The sequence below is a fragment of the Ailuropoda melanoleuca genome, chromosome 8 (genome assembly GCF_002007445.2).
Source record: "Ailuropoda melanoleuca isolate Jingjing chromosome 8, ASM200744v2, whole genome shotgun sequence".
In the NCBI taxonomy this organism is placed as follows: Eukaryota; Metazoa; Chordata; class Mammalia; order Carnivora; family Ursidae; genus Ailuropoda; species Ailuropoda melanoleuca.
In genome coordinates this window covers 14,425,478-14,441,144 of record NC_048225.1, presented here as the reverse complement: position 1 = coordinate 14,441,144, position 15,667 = coordinate 14,425,478, and the positions used below count along the sequence as shown (strand labels likewise).

Below are 15,667 nucleotides of genomic sequence, written 5' to 3'. Positions count from 1 at the left end.
GGTTGTCCTGCTGTTCTATAAGAGGAAAGAGGAAAGACAGACGGAGCATGAGGTGGAGATAAGGATCGGGCCCATAATGGCATTAACTGACTGAAGAGCAGTTTTAGCAAATCAGCTTTGTGAAAGAGCATCCCCTCCGCGCCTCCTGGGTTGGCAGCAGAGGCCGATCGTCTTCTCCCGGAGCTGACTTTTCCTAGGGGTCACCAGTTACTGCTGCTGCCTTACAGGTTACCTGCCTGTCTAGCTCCAGACCTGTTGGCCTGCGGTCTCCAGAGAGCCCGGCTGTTGTATCCGGATGAGCGGTGATCGTGCCCTGGACGAGGGAGGAAATAGTGGTGGAAGTAGAGACGGGCCGGTTCAGGAAATAATTTGGAGGCTCTATCAGCTAAGCTCCAGTCAGGAAGTCAGAAAGCAAGCTAGTTCTTTCGTTCTGTTTCTTAGAGGGAGGGGAGGGGCCGAGAGAGAGAGGATCTGAAGCGGCTGCATACCCAGCGTGGAGCCCAGTCTCACCACCCTGAGATCATGACCTCTGCCAAAATGAAGAGTTGGACACTCAAATGACCATGCCGCCCAGGCGCCCCCATGCCAGTTATTCCAACACAGCGTGTTAAATACGGGAAATCGGTCACAAAGCCTTGGAAGGGCCGACAGAGCAAAAGGGAGAAGGGAAGGTGTGCTGCAGGAAGGAGAGGTTCAAGGGGAGGTATCTGATGCAGGTGCCGGAGGCAGAAGGGGTGCTGCCGGGGTCTTGAGTGGCTGAGGGGGCGCCACACTGAGGCACTGGAGTCCACATGCCCTCACCCCACGACCGTAGCCACTGGGAGTAATGGCTGCTACTTCCTTTCTCCCGCCTCAGATCCGGCTGGTGCCTCCCCCTGGCAGAAATCAACGGCTAGCTGGCAAGGGGATCTGGAACACCCAGCAGTAGAAAACAGAACAGAAGAGAGGGTGTGGGGCTGAGAGGCAACAGACAGAGAACCAGGAGAGGTAGAACCCCAGGCCTTGCTGGTAGACTGGATGCGGGAGACAGAAGGAAAGGAATCAGGGATGACACCCAGGTGTTTTGGCTTGAGCAGCTGAAGGGGTAAAGTAGCCACGTACGGATGTGGGGCGAAGAGGGGCCAGAACTGATTGGAGGGGAGAATTACATTAAACTGCTACACTGTCAGCCTCATCTCTACACAGCAAACACACAGATGGGAGGGCAGTTGTTTCTGACAGACGCTTCCACCAGGTGTGAGGTTCGCATCATGCTTCGATGTGGGGAACAGGAACGTCCGTGCTGGAACCAGGTGCTCTGCTCGCAAACGGATACCAGCAATGCTCACATTTCACTCACGGGAAAAGTCAGGCAAAGTATGCCAGGAACTCAAATTCCCCATTACTTTTTCAGGGAACATTCAGAATGCCTTCTTTGCTCGAGCTGAGACTCAGCACTAATAAATACCGTTGAGTTTTGTGATCCACTGCTGGTTTTTGTTTTGTGTTGTTTTGTTTTGTCTTAACCAGGCTCCACGCCCAACGTGGGGCTTGAACGCACAACCCTGAGATCGAGGGTCACATCCTCTAACGACTGAGCCAGCCAGGCTCCCCGTTATTCACAGTAGTTATGTTCTATAAAGCCACGACAAACACCCAATCAGCAAATACTGAACCATCGCTCCTCGGGGAAATACGAGGTTAGGCTTCTATGTGGCCCTGGCCATACCATGTTCATCAACCAACCGCGGACTCACGGAAGGCACAACCACCAGCACTATAAACCGTGCTGTACTGAAGCTTATCCAACGCGCTTTCTCTGTGAGACCCATCACGGCCTTCTTACACGTACGAGTGCTAGACAGCACGTCAACACTCTGCTTGGGGCTCATTTTAAATCGCAGACACCAGCAAGAAGCAGAAAACGGAGCAATAGGTAGAACTTGTTTACAGTAGGAGAGCTGAAACCAGAAGGCAGAATGTCCCCTTTTCAGCCTCCGCAGGAAAGGTAAGTGTCGGGTGACTTAAATTTTTCACTGCTCTGAGCATGTCTGCAAAGAACTGTGAAAACACTGCAAGTACTGATTTGGGATAGCAAACATATCTCAGTGAGGAAGTGGATTCGCAAAGGCAGAATCTGCAAATAGCACGGAACAAGGGTACTTCCTGCTGAAGTCACCTCTAACCAGCGGCCTTAGCCCACCTCGCTGCCCCAGCGCACGCAGAGCGGCCGTCCGGTGACCGTCACCGACACTGCTCGCCCTGTGCCCCTCTCTCTGCCTCAACACCTGTGCTTACTCCCTTCTAGCTCCTTGCTCTGTGGCCCTAGAAAAAATCCAGTAACTTCTATTCCTCAGTTAACCAAGCTATGAAACGGTTACAATAAACACTAATTAACTGTTAGGCTTGTCCCGTGGGTAAAATTATGTGAAAAGATTAAGTGCCCCAAAATGTAATAGGTAGTAATTAATGTTACTAAGTATAAATTTTCAACTAGACCTCTTAAGACTGCATTTGGCTACTTTCTCCCTACCCGGAGGTCCTCATTTTCCGTATCCCCCAGGGCAAACAGCAAAACCAATCTGCTTGCTGTGCTCTACCCATGATTCAGGAAGTCCTCTTCTAACTAAACTTTTATGCAGACTATTTTCCTTGCTGGAAGTGTCCCTCACCTTCTCTGCTGATCCTAGGCTCTCAACATTTGGAAATAAACACTGAACGCCATATTTACATATCACTCCCTCCTTTAACCCTATACAATGACAGTAAAATAATAATAATTTTGAAAAAGATATAGACCAGCACGGATAGATAATAGGAAAGAAAATGACGGAAGACTAGGCAGCAACAATTTTGGAAGCTGGATAAGTGCTAACTGATTTAGTGGGGTAGAGGGAGCCTGAAATGTGCCTACAGAAGAGAGAGACAGAGAAACCGGTAAGAAGTGAGAAACGTCACACTGCAGAACCCGGGGAAGGATCAGGGATTGAAACTGCCAGATATTTCTGATGGCGTGCATGCACGGTGGGGCTGAAAACAGGAGAACTGGTTGAAGGTGTGTAGAAGGCTTAGATCCCCAGAAATGTCCCCATCTGTGCCACCCACCTTCCTATCCCCACAGAAGATAGTTACCTTTGAACCAGGGAGGCTCTGGACATGAGAACACCTATGCAACTATGAGGACAGCAGTAAGTGGCCATATTTAAAAGTGGATAAATAGGAGTGAGCAATGAGACCCTCAGCCCTTTCCCATGCTTATTTTACCTTCAAAGCAGAATATTGGATGAGTCCTCTCAGCAAACTGATCAGCCAAAGAGAAAAGACCTTTAGATACTGACATGGAGTCTTTAAGCATATGTCCAGGTCCCTATCTCCCCATCAGCTTCCAATCAGCTTTCCGGTTATCTCATTCTCGTGCGTGTACACCTGTTTGCGACTCTCATTTTAAATATGAATGTACAGTCAGAGATCACCGGGCTTTGAAGAAAGCCAGAAAAATAGAGACTAAAACTGGCAGAACAAAGCAAATCATAGAAACAAAGCAGGTAAGCTAAGGGGAAAAAATTAGTAATATTCATAGACCAGTTCTCAAACTTGGTTGCACATTAGAATCAACTGGAGATCTTTTTTTTTCTTTTTTTTTTTAAAGAGAGAGCATGTGCGCAAGGAGTAGGGGTGGAGGGGAGAACCAGAGGGAGAGGGAGAATCTTAAGCAGGCTCAATGCCCAGCACAGAGCCCGACACAGGGCTTGATCTCAAGACCCTGAGATCATGACCTGAGTCAAAATCAAGAATTGGACACTTAACTGACTGAGCCACTCAGGTGCCCCCAACTGGAGATTTTCTGATTTATTTATCATGCTTTTTAATTTTTTTAGTGAGCTCTACACCCAATATGGGGCTCGAACTCACAAACCTGAGATCAAGAGTCATATTCTCCACCAACTAAGCCAGCCAGGTGCCCCAACTGGAGATCTTTTAAAGAAAAGTTTCTTCTCGGGGCGCCTGGGTGGCACAGCAGTTAAGCGTCTGCCTTCGGCTCAGGGCGTGATCCCGGTGTTATGGGATCGAGCCCCACATCAGGCTCCTCCACTATGAGCCTGCTTCTTCCTCTCCCACTCCCCCTGCTTGTGTTCCTTCTCTCACTGGCTATCTCTATCTCTGTTGAATGAATAATAAAATCTTAAAAAAAAAAAAAAGTTTCTCCTCTTGGGTCACCTGGGTGGCTCAGTCAGTTAAGCGTCTGCCTTCTGCTCAGGTCATGTTCTCAGGGTCCCAGGATTGAGTCCCTCATCGGGCTGCTGCTCATCGGGGACCCTGCTTCTCCCTCTCCCTCTACCGCTCCCCCAGCTTGTTCTCTCTCTCTCTGTCAAATAAATAAATAAAATCTTAAAAAAAAAAAAAAAAGGAAAGGTTTCCTCTTGCAGACAATACACCAGACTAATTAAATCACAATCTCTGCAGGTAGGATACAGAAACCGATATTTTTCTAACTTCTCAGATTATTTCAATATGCAGACAAATTTGAGAACTGCTGTTACAGAGAGATGGGCAGATTCCACATCCATGAAATCAGGAAACCTACAAAAGGAACATGAACACAGCAAGAAGCTATAACAAGTATAAACATTTACACACATAATAACAGACCCTCAGAATATATAAAGCAAAAGTTGACACAATTGAAGGGAAAAATAGACAGTTTTACGATAATAGCTGGAAACTTTAATACCTCACTGTCAATAATGGATAGAACAATGAGATAGAAGAGAAGTAAGGAAACAAAGGGCTTAAACAACACAGTGAACCAAACAGCTCTGATAGACATGGGCAGAGCACCCTGTCCAGCAGCAACAGCACACTTCTCAGGGGCACATGGGACATTTTTCAGGACAGGTGATATGTTAGGCCACAAATTAAAGTCTCAATAGATTTTAAAAGGTAGATATCATACAAAGTATCTTCCCTGACCACAATGAGATGAAGTCAGAAATCAGTAACAGAAACAAAACTGAAAAACCCACAAATTTGAGGAAATCAAAGAATACAGTGTTAACCAATGGGTCAAATAAGAAATTACAAGGGAAATTAGCAAGTATTTAAACACAAATGAAAATGAAAACTTACAGGATACAGCAAAAGCAGTGTTCAGAGGGGAATTTACATTAAAAAAAGGTCGCAAATAGGGGCTCAGTTGGCTGAGCACTGCCTCTTGGTTTCAGCTCAGGTCATGATCTCAGGGTCCTGAGATGGAGCCCCAAATCATATCAGGCTCAGTGAGAAGTCTGCTTGAGGACTCTCTCCCTCTGCCCCTCCCCCACTGGGCAGGCACGCTCTCTCAAATAAATATTTAATATAAATGAATGAATGAATGAATGAATAAATAAATAAAAATAAAGATCTCACATAAACAATCTAACTTTATAAACTGAGGAACTAGAAAAAGAAGAACAAACTAACCCCAAAGCTGGCAGAAGGAAGGAAATAATAAAGATTAGAACAGAAATGAAGTATAGAAAAGAAAAAAAAAAAAAGAAAAAGAAAACCAACAAAATCCAGAACTGATTCTTCAAAAAGATTAACAAAATTGAAAAGCCATGGGGTAGGTGCCTGGCTGGCTGGCTGGCTGAGTCAGAAGAGGGGTTGATATTGATTTAAAAATTTTGATCTTGGGATTGTGAGTTCAAGCCCCATATTGAGTGTAGAGATTTCTTCTTCTTCTTCTTCTTTTAAGATTTTATTTATTTGTCAGAGAGAGAGAGCGCGCGCGAACAAACAGGGAGCTGCAGGCAGAGGGAGAAGCAGACTTGCTGCTGAGCAGGGAATGTGATGTGGGGCTCGATCCCAGGATGCTGGGAACGTGACCTGAGCCGAAGGCAGACGCTTAACCAACTGAGCCACCCAGGGGTCCCTGTAGAGATCACTTCTATAAAAAAGAAAAAGAGGGGCACCTGGGTGGCTCAGTCGGTTAAGCGTCTGCCTTCGGCTCAGGTTGACCGAGCCCCACATTGGGTCCCTGCTCAGCAGCGAGTCTGCTTCTCTCTCTCCCTCTGTGATCTCTTTAGCTCTCTCAAATATATAAAATCTTTTTAAAAGAAAAAAAAAAAAGAAAAAGACAAAAATAAAAACATGTTTAAAAAATGGAAAAGGCTGTAACCAAATTGTCTAAAAAGAAGAAGAAGATTCACATAACTAAAATCAGAAATGAATGTGGGGATAATACTATGAATTCTGCAGAAATAAAAAGTAGAGAGTATTATGAACAACTATATGCCAACAAATTGGATAACCATTGAGTAATATATAGAATTGTTAAGTCAATATGTGTACACAGAAACTAATATACCATTGTGTGTTAATTATACTTCAATTTTTTAAAAAGTACCTAAGGGGCTTACCTGGCTGGCTCAAGTCAGTAAGTATACTATGAGACTCTTGATCTTGGGGTCGTTCGTTTGAGCCCCACAGTGGAGTAGAGGTTGCTTAAAAAAAAAAATAGCTAAGGTCAGATCATGCAGGGCCTCCCAGGCAATAAGAAAGTTGAACAGATTAAAAAAAAAAAAAGGAAGGTTATTACTGGCAATAACTCCTCACTCACGTGGACGGTATACAGCCCCTCCTGTCATGACTTCATAAGCCCAGGATGCTTCCTTATCTTTTGATTGTGGGTTGGACCATGTGACTTGCTCTGGAAGGTGAAAAACAACAACAAATTGGTTAACCCAGATGAAATGAACAAATATTTAGAAACATAAAACGTACCAAGACTGACAAAGTAGAAAGTCTGAAAAACTGAGAGCTAATGAGATTGAATCAGTAATCAAAAATTTTAAATCAAAGTAAAACAGGTTGCTGGTTGCCAAGAGGCAGGGAATGGGGCAGGGTGCGGGGGGGAGAAATGAACTTCTTTTTAGTTTAAATAAATTGAATTTTCTAAAATAAAATATACAGAGCATGAAGCTTGTCAATTGTCATTTTAACCATTTTGACGTGTACAGTCAGTGGCATTGAGTCACCACCAGCTGGTTTCAGAACTTGTTCATCATCTCAGATTGAAACTTTGTTCCCATTAAACAGTAACTCCAGGCTTCCGCGCCCCACACCGCCCTCCCCAACGTTTGAATTCTGTCTCTATGAATTTGCCTATGCTAGGTACCAGGTAAGCGGAATCATACCAAATGTGTCATTTTGTGTCTGGTTTATTTCACTCAGCATAATGTTTTCAAGGTTCATCTCCAGTGTAGTATGTGGCAAAAAATTTCCTTCCTTTTTTAAAACACTGAATAATAAAAAATAATAATAAAATAAATAAAAGGGTGAATAATATTCTATTGTGTATATATATGCCACATTTTCTTTATCCATGTATCTGTTAATGGGCATTCGGGGTGTTCCCAGTTTGGGCTATCTACAAAGAACTGTCTTGAGTCCCTGTTTTCGATTCTTTGGTGAATACACCTAGAAGTGGAATTGCTGGTAACTCCATGTTTAACTTCTCGAGGAGCTCCCACACTGTCTTCCACAGTGGCTGCACCTTTTTACCTTCCCATCAGCAACGCACAAAGCAGAGCATTAATTTTTACAAGTCGTTACCAAAACTGCGTCTCGAGGAAACAAAGTCCAGGTGGGAAAATGCAACCTGAGCTGGGCCTCCCCAAATGTTGGACTGCTGTATATTCAAGGTCAAGGTAACAAGCGACCTATTATTATTGGAGGGTAAAGATTAAAGATTAGGTGACTGAAGTATATTAAAAATTGGTATTCTTTTCTAGGAAAGAGAACTGTCATGTCAGGTGCATATGAAATGCTTGAAAACTTCATGATCCTTAGAAAGAGCAAAAGGATTTCAGAAATATCAGAGAAGGAACTAGATCAGCAATCCCCTCTCAGTATTTTATTATGAAAATTATCAAATAGTTTTGGAAGAATTGTACAGTGAACCCTATATACCTACCACCTAAATCCTACAACTAACCTTGAGCTAAATTTGTTTTCTCAGGGATGCCTATGTGGCTCAGGCTCTTAAGCGTCTGCTTTCAGTTCAGGTCATGATCCCAGGGTCCTGGGATCGAGTCCTGCATCCCTGCTCAGCGGGGAGCCTGCTTCTCTCTCTGCCTGCTGCTCCCCCTGCTTGTGCTGTCTCTGACAAATAAATAAAATCTTTAGTTTGCAACTTTTTTTATTTCTTAAAAGATTTTGTCAGAGAGCGAGCGAGCACACAATCAAGGAGTGGGGTGGCAGGCAGAGGGTGAAGCAGGCTCCCAGCGAACAAGGAGCCCAATGTGGGGCTCGATCCCAGGACTCTGGGATCATGACCTGAGCTGAAGGCAGATGCTTAACTGGCTGAGCCACCCAGGCACACCATAAATAAAATCTTTAAATTTGTTTTCTCAGATATCCATCCCTCTATCCATTCATCAATCCATCTTTGGTTTTTTTTGGTTTTTGTTTTTAATTTCAGAGTGAGAAAGGGAATACAACTGGGGGGGTGAGGAGGGGCAGAGGGAGAGGGAGAAACAGACTCCCCGCTCAGCAGGAAGCCTCATGTGGGGTTTGATCCCGGGACCCTGAGATCATGATCTGAGCTGAAGGCAGAAGCTTAACTAACTGAGCCACACAGGTGCCCTTACGCATCTTGTTTTTTGATACATGTCAAAGGAAGTTGCAGACATCAATACGCTGCACTTCTAAACACTTTGTGATACATATAATTAACTGAAGTTCAATATTTATTTATGGTTCGTCAGGTGAAATTTGTAGTGAAATGTACAAATTACCATCTGATGTGTTATTTTAAAATATTTTATTTATGGGGTGCCTGGGGGCTTAGTTGTTAAGTGTCTGCCTTTGGCTCAGGTCATGATCCCAGGATCCTGCGATCAAGCCCCACATTGGGCTCCCTGCTCAGCAGGGAGCCTGCTTCTCCCTCTGTCTGCTGCTCTCCCTGACAAATAAATAAAATCTTTAAAAAAAAAAGAAAAAGATTTTGTGAGGAAGAGCACAACTGGGAGGGGGGAGTGGAGAGGCAGAGGGAGAAGCAGACTCCCTTCCATGCAGGGAGTCCCAGGGCTCAATCCCAGGCTCAATCCCAGGACCCTGGGATCATGACCTGAGCCAAAGACAGATGCTTAACCAACTGAGCCAATCAGGTGCCCCTGTTTATAACTACAGCTTTATTGGGGTGCCTGGCTGGCTCAGTTGGTGGAACATGAAATTCTTGATCTCCGGGTCGTGAGTTCAAACCCCACCTTGGGGGTAGAGTTTTTTTTAAAAAAATACAGCTTTATTGAGATATAATTTGTACTTCATAAAGTTCACCCTTGTAAAGTGTACAGTTCAGTGGCTTTTGGTCTGTTCACAACATTGTGCATCGATCACCACTAATTCCAGAACATTTTCATCACCCCAAAAGAAACCCCATATTCATAAGCAGCCATTCCCCATTCTTCCCTCCCTCCAGTCCCTGGCAACCACTAACCTATTCTGTCTCTGCAGGTTTGCCCATTTTGGGCATTTCATATAAATGGAGTCACAGACGGTCTTCTGGATTTGGCTTTCATTCAGCATGTTTTCAAGGTTTGCCCAAGTTGTAATTTGGTGGGTTTTGACCTACATAACGAGCCGGGGGTTCTTCATCTGCATTTCTTTCATCAAATTCTCCAAGGGGTCTGGAACTCAACAAAGGAATAAGGAATCTGATCTAAGGGAGAACTGGAACACTAGTTTCAAAGTCCAGCCCTTAGCAAACGCTTGCGAGGACGGATTTGCCAGGAAGAACCCATCTTTCTGCTGAAGCAAGACCTTGAGGGCAGCTGAGGAGCACAGGGCTTGTAGCCTTGCCAAAGAACCATCAAAGGGGGAGTTCCAGGACCTCCCAAAGGAAACAGTGGACGACAGTCACCAGAGCGAGGCACCCCGGCTTCTAAACGTTCTGGGGCCACAAAGCAGCTTACATGCAAAACCAGTAGACGCTGGGGCAGTGTTACCCACTCGCATGGAGCAAAATGCCCTGCTGAACAAGAGAGAAGGGAGGTGGGCGGCAAACCCAGAGCTATGCAATCCAAGCGGATCTGTTGTTCAGAAAAGAATATAAATTTGCCCTTTGGGGCGCCTGGGTGGCTCAGTCGTTGGGCGTCTGCCTTCGGGTCAGGGCGTGATCCTGGGGCCCTGGGATCGAGCCCCACATCGGGCTCCTCCACAGGGAGCCTGCTTCTTCCTCTCCCCCTCCCCCTGCTTGTGTTCCCTCTCTCGCTGGCTGTCTGTCAAATAAATAAATAAAATCTTAAAAAAAAAAAAAAAAGAATATAAATTTGCCCTCAAAAAACTCCTCTCACTTCTAAGGGTTTTTTTTTTTTCCCCTTACGATTCTCCAGAATTTGGGGGGGGGGCAGGTAGGAATCACAGCCTAGTCTGAGCCTTCTGTGCCTCTAACCAGGACAAAAGAGCTCAGTCTGGCTTAGCCACACTCCTGAGATGGGGTGTCTGCCAAGTGAGACTCAGACGCTGGGTGGAGAGCTAGGATCTCTGCTCTGACACTACTGAATGGAAAATGCCATTGAGAACAATGTAATTGAAGAAATAACATTATTTATTTAAAAAAATAAAAGATCTGAAGCAAACAAGGTAAAGAGAGAAGATTCAACAGAATTGAGTAGTACACAGGGTACACAGGTGTTTCCTCTATTGTGTACAATTTAAAGATTTCGTTTTAAAACCATAAATGAAGAAATGAAACAGACATGTAACATTCACTCAGTCAAGTTTATTAAATTTACTGTGTGCTCAGCACTGTCCTAGGCAGTAACATGAGAAAAATTATAAAACAAGGTATCAACAAGGGAAAAATATACTCTGCACTATAATAATTTGCTATCATTTCCATATTGCTTTCCAAAGAGTTCTTAGGTTGTTTTGGGGTACGTGGTCCCCCCTCTTTCTCCATATTCCCCTAAAAGCTTCTATCCCTGTCAAATAACATGCCACTATGACCATCCCCTGAGGAACAGAGGGTAGGACAGGAAGAGCGGCTTCCTGTGGATGAGGCAGTCAGGGGCTGGTCATGGGGTCCCATGGTGGGGAGGAGGGAGACTGGTTGAGAGGGAGACTCTCAACCCTGAGGGCTCAGGACACTCACAGTGAATCAGAGGAAGGCCAGACTTGGGGAAGCCACAGAGAGGGCTCTGGGGCCCTCACTCACCCCTCCCCAGGGGGTTCTTAAAGTGCTAACACTGTAAGAAAAAGATGCATAGCTACATGCTGCATGGGTGCCACTGGACTTCCCGCCTCCCTCTTTTCCTCCTGGCTTGTGCTAACACCAGGCCCTGGACCGCCAGGGCTAGGTCAATGGGGAAGTCTAGTGCCCCGTGGAGAAATGGAGAAGGTCCCATGTATAATGTATGATGCCCAAGAGGAGGCAGAGACAGAGAAGGGCAGAGAGGCATGTAGCAAAAGGGACTGGTTTGTGCTTGGCCACTGCCCCTGGGCCGGAGGTTGGTTCCCGTGCAAAGGGCAGTTTGGTTTGATACAGCTATCAGGGTCCTAAATTTTCCCTGAGGGAACAAAGCTGCACAGCATGGGGAAGAAACTGAAGACATGCAGGGCCCTCCCTGTCCCCCCAACCGCGCACGCCCCCGTGCCTGCCGTACAAAGTGCGAAGAGTGCTGGTAGAGCAGGCCCAGGCCAGCAGGGCCCTACCACACTCAGATGCCCGATGACCTGCAAACACACCCGCACAAAGGGTGCCACCTGCCGGGGCACACACGACAGTGAAGGCCCCCCTACCTGAGTTAGAACAAGGGGCTGAGGTCCAGCTGGTGGCTCTGCCAAGACACCTGTGCCCCCGAGGGTCAGATCCCAGTGAAAGACGTCATGTGGATGACACAGAGGGTGCCCCAGCCAGGAGGGCAAGCAAAAGTAGCAGGGGCATGACCTCTTCACAACGGCTACAGAGCCAGGCAGAGGTAGCCTCGGAGGAGGAGGAGGGGGCCCGGAAGCCAAGAGGGCACTCCCCCATCTCACCCTGCTCAGAGCCAGATCTCATCACTGCTCACACTGGACACTCGATAGATATAGCCCAGCATGGGGAGCCGGATGAAACCTGCAGGGGCAAAGATGCCATGAAACGCAGTGAGCCTCACTGCCTGGAAGCTGGGAGAGCCCTCTCTGCCTGTGCAGACTCAGAGCCCTTGGCAGAAGCACAAGGGCTGGGGATGGGGGGGGGGTTGGGCCATGTCCCAGTACCTCGGCTGGTGAGGAGGCCACCGGGCTCCGGGTCCAGCAGCTCTGGGCGGCTGTTATTCTGAGCCATCTGCCGGTCTGCTGGCTTCCCTGCTGGGTGACAAAGGGGGTGGTGCCCAGGATGAGGAAGGGGCCTGAAGGGGCCTAGCCCCTCCTAAGTACCAGGGTCTCTCTTTTCCTCAGAAGAACCTCTGAAAATCAAGTAGAGGCAGACAGAGGATGTACCTCTGGAATCCGGAGTGAGGTCATTGAGCTGAAGGTTGGACGGGAGGGACATGTTCTCCCGTGGCAGCCGCACGTTGTTGAGTTTCAGGTTGTTGGAGTCACTATGGGGCAGACAGAGCCGGGGATACGCCCTAGCGCTAGCAAGCCCAGATTCCTGCTGTGGGGCCCATTCCAGAACTAGGGAGACCCCCGGTTTCCAGCTGTCCCCATGCTGCATTTCAGGTCAGCCCATCCAGCCAGCCCCAGGAAGAGTTACCTAGAGATCAGAGATGGGCGCCGGGAGGGGCCTGGGGAGAAAGAAACCACACACTTTCTCAGGCAGCCCACCCACTCTGGGATCTGCCCCTGTGCCCTTTCAGACCCAGGGCCCTCACGCAAGGGATCTCTCCGAGGCCCAGCTTGGGCTCTGGGACAGACTGAGCTCCCAGTGCCTAGCCCTGCTCAGGTGCATCCGGTTTTACCCACGTGCATGCCCAGGAAGACCTGTTCTGCCACTCATCAGAGATGACCTGTCCTGTCTAGCCCCACGTGCTGCCCTTGCTGCTCCTCCCACTCCTTCTCCCTGCTCCTCAGCCACCCTCACCAGCCTCCCCCCGCCCCCAACTGCTTTAGCCCTACCTTTCGTCGTCTTCTCTTTCCTGCAGACCAGGCAGGCCACCAAGGTGCTGAAACCCACCAGGGTGCCCAGGGCAAGCCCTCCAGCCACAACAATGCCCAGCAGTGGCACTTCCACTCGGGTGGCCAGAAGCCCTGCAAGGTGTCCTCTGGTTAGGTTCTAAGTGGGCAGGGGCCCCCAACTCTGAGAGACCATAGGTACTACTCTGTCTTCCTTGGCCCAGGTGGTTGGCTCAGCTCATTCACAAGACTCACTCAGAGGGCAGCTACTCTTCCCATTTCTGTACTTTGATTCTGCACCCACCTGAGGCTTTGCTGGGCCAGTTGCTGGCAGTGCTCACCCGGGGCCGGAAGCGAGGCGCTGGTGACACCCACGTTGTTGGTGGCCACCACGGAGAGGTTGTGTGCCAGGCTGCGGAGCTGCAGCTGCACGGTGTGGTTGGTGAGCCAAGGGTAGTTCTGGGCATCCAGCACCAGGAAGTCGGAGGCGTTGACAGTCACTGGCCCATCCTGGTCGATCCAGGTCACATTGGCAGGTGGGTTGGCACGCACCAGGGCAAAAAGGACAACCAGGAGGCCTGGACCCTGAGCTTCCTGGTACTTGGCCCCGACCTGGGCAATCTCTGGTTTAACTGGTGCAAAGCAGAAGCCAATATACTCTCACCACACCCCTCATACTCCTTGCCCTTTCTTCCCAAACCCAGAAGGAAGCCAGGAACTTGGACCTCTCCTCAAGGGGGCACGGGGAGGCAGGATGGCTGGGTCTCCCCTCGAGGCAGCATTTTGTAGTGATTAACGGTAAAAACACTAGAACCAGGGCGCCTGGGTAGCGCAGTCGTTAAGTGTCTGCCTTCGGCTCAGGGCGTGATCCCAGAGTTGCGGGATGGAGTCCCACATTGGGCTCCTCCGCTGGGAGCCTGCTTCTTCCTCTCCCACTCCCCTGCTGTGTTCCCTCTCTCGCTGACTATCTCTGTCAAATAAATAAATAAAATCTTTTAAAAAAAAAACAAAAAACAACAACACTAGAACCAAAACGTCTGGATTTGAATCCTGGCTCTGCTTACTACCTGTAGGACTGCAGACATATTACTTATGCAATCTATGGCTCAGTTTTCTCATTCGTAAAATGGGGCTAACAATAATTACGCATATGATTATCCTGAGGATAATGTTAGCTAATATTTGCAAAGTGCTTAAGTGTTTGTTAATGGGTCTATCAGACCACCTGCCTGGTGGCTGCTGGGGGTCCTTGGGCAGAGAACCTCTCTCCCTGCCCACCTCAGGGGCACTCACATTGCACATTGAGGATGACGGAGGCATTGGCTGACTGGCCACTGCGGGGGTCCTGCAAGGAGCAGTTAAGCTCATGCTGGGCCCTGTGGGCAGTAACAGTGAAGGTGCTGGTGCCTCCAGAGAAGGCTTCCCCGCCCACGCTCAGCAGTCTCGAGGTGCTGGCTTCCTGCAGCTGTCCATCCAGGTACCAGGCCAATCGGGGGGTTCCAGGCCCCCCTGCCACCCGGCAGGTGAAGGCGTGCCGTTCGTTCTCCCGAAGTGCCTTCTCAGCCCAGGTCTGACCGTCAATTTCTGGCGCCAATTCCCCCCAACCTGGAACACAGCAGGGGGTTCTAGGGAGGGCTGGGGGAGGTCGAACTGGTCTGAGACCAGCAGGAGATCCAGTTACAAAGGGGCAGCAGACCAAGAGCAGGAGCACCTAGATTCGCTCACCAGGAACTGGCTGCACCGTGAGTAGGCGGGTGAGGGGCAGCTCTGGTGCTCTGGTGCTCTGGGGCCTGAAACGGGTACCCAAACCCAAGGTGCGAGAAGAGAGGGGGGCTTGCCCCCCAAGTGCTTGGCCAAGGGGTGAACGGGGGTGTACCTGAGCTCAGAAGGGCTGGCAGGAGCAGCAGTGTGTGCGGGAGGGTGGCTGGGGCTGGGGGCTGCGCCATGGCGGCTCAGGCCGAGGCCCTAGGCTGCCGAGAGAAGGGGGCGGGCCTCGATGTAAGCCAGGTGACCGCAGGCGGGCTCCGTAATTCCTCCAGGAGTTTACTCTCCAGAAACAAAAATAAACCGTGCACCGACACACAAATGGAGACTGACCCGCAGCGGCGAAGGCAAGGACGCCCAGCGCGAAGGCCTGAGCGCAGCCCTGCACACAAGCGCGCACCGTGCGGGCGCAGAACGCGGCGCCGCCTCCCGGGGACAAACTGGCGTCGGCCCGCAGGCGCAGAGACCGCTCGCACCCGCGCAGCCCGCACCGGACCCGACCCACGCGCGCGCACGCGCACACGCAGACTCGCGGCGCAATGCCCCTCCCCAACAGGGACCGTCCCCCCGCCCGTCTCTCCCTCGCCCCTTCCTCCTGCCATCTGTCTCCCCACGCCCGCTTTCCACCCTCCCGGGACTAGGCGGAAGTGGGCCTGAGGGGCGGGGGTCCGGGCGGCGGGGGTCGCGCGGCAGCCCCGCCCCGCCCCCCACACCCCAGGGCGGCTCACCTGGCGCCCTCCCCGCTCTCAGCACGAGCGAGCTCAGGTCTGCGGGCCGCTGCAGTCCGTAGCGGGGCCGGGCGGCGCCAGGCGGGGCCAATCAACGCTCGAGCCCGGCCGGCCCCGCC

General features: G+C 49.5%; 2 protein-coding genes across 11 annotated transcripts in view; both read right to left on the bottom strand.

The window, feature by feature from the left end:
- Positions 1 to 6,554: 6,554 nt before the first annotated feature.
- On the bottom strand, positions 6,555 to 15,667 carry TMEM25 (transmembrane protein 25). 10 transcript variants are annotated; one of them, XM_034665879.1, is made up of 8 exons: positions 15,549 to 15,667; positions 14,933 to 15,026; positions 14,350 to 14,661; positions 13,361 to 13,688; positions 13,060 to 13,191; positions 12,442 to 12,542; positions 12,220 to 12,309; positions 6,555 to 6,667 (listed from the first exon to the last, which is right to left on the bottom strand). In XM_034665879.1, the coding sequence occupies exons 2-8, from the start codon at positions 15,000 to 15,002 to the stop codon at positions 6,570 to 6,572; spliced, it is 1,131 nt and encodes a 376-aa protein (XP_034521770.1). In that variant the 5' UTR covers positions 15,003 to 15,026; positions 15,549 to 15,667; the 3' UTR covers positions 6,555 to 6,569. The 10 variants fall into 10 exon arrangements, with proteins under 10 accessions (XP_034521770.1, XP_034521769.1, XP_034521771.1 ...); XM_034665878.1 differs by having other exon boundaries at positions 14,933 to 15,104; positions 15,549 to 15,599; XM_034665880.1 differs by lacking the exon at positions 15,549 to 15,667 and adding an exon at positions 15,154 to 15,512.
- The window catches only part of TTC36 (tetratricopeptide repeat domain 36), a 5,183-nt gene continuing 4,537 nt past the window's right edge, over positions 15,022 to 15,667 (bottom strand). The window contains exons 4-5 of the mRNA XM_034665626.1: positions 15,154 to 15,457; positions 15,022 to 15,026 (exon numbers count right to left, since the gene is read on the bottom strand). Of these exons, the coding sequence (XP_034521517.1) occupies positions 15,022 to 15,026; positions 15,154 to 15,457 (309 nt within the window). The remainder of the gene's footprint in view (positions 15,027 to 15,153; positions 15,458 to 15,667) is intronic.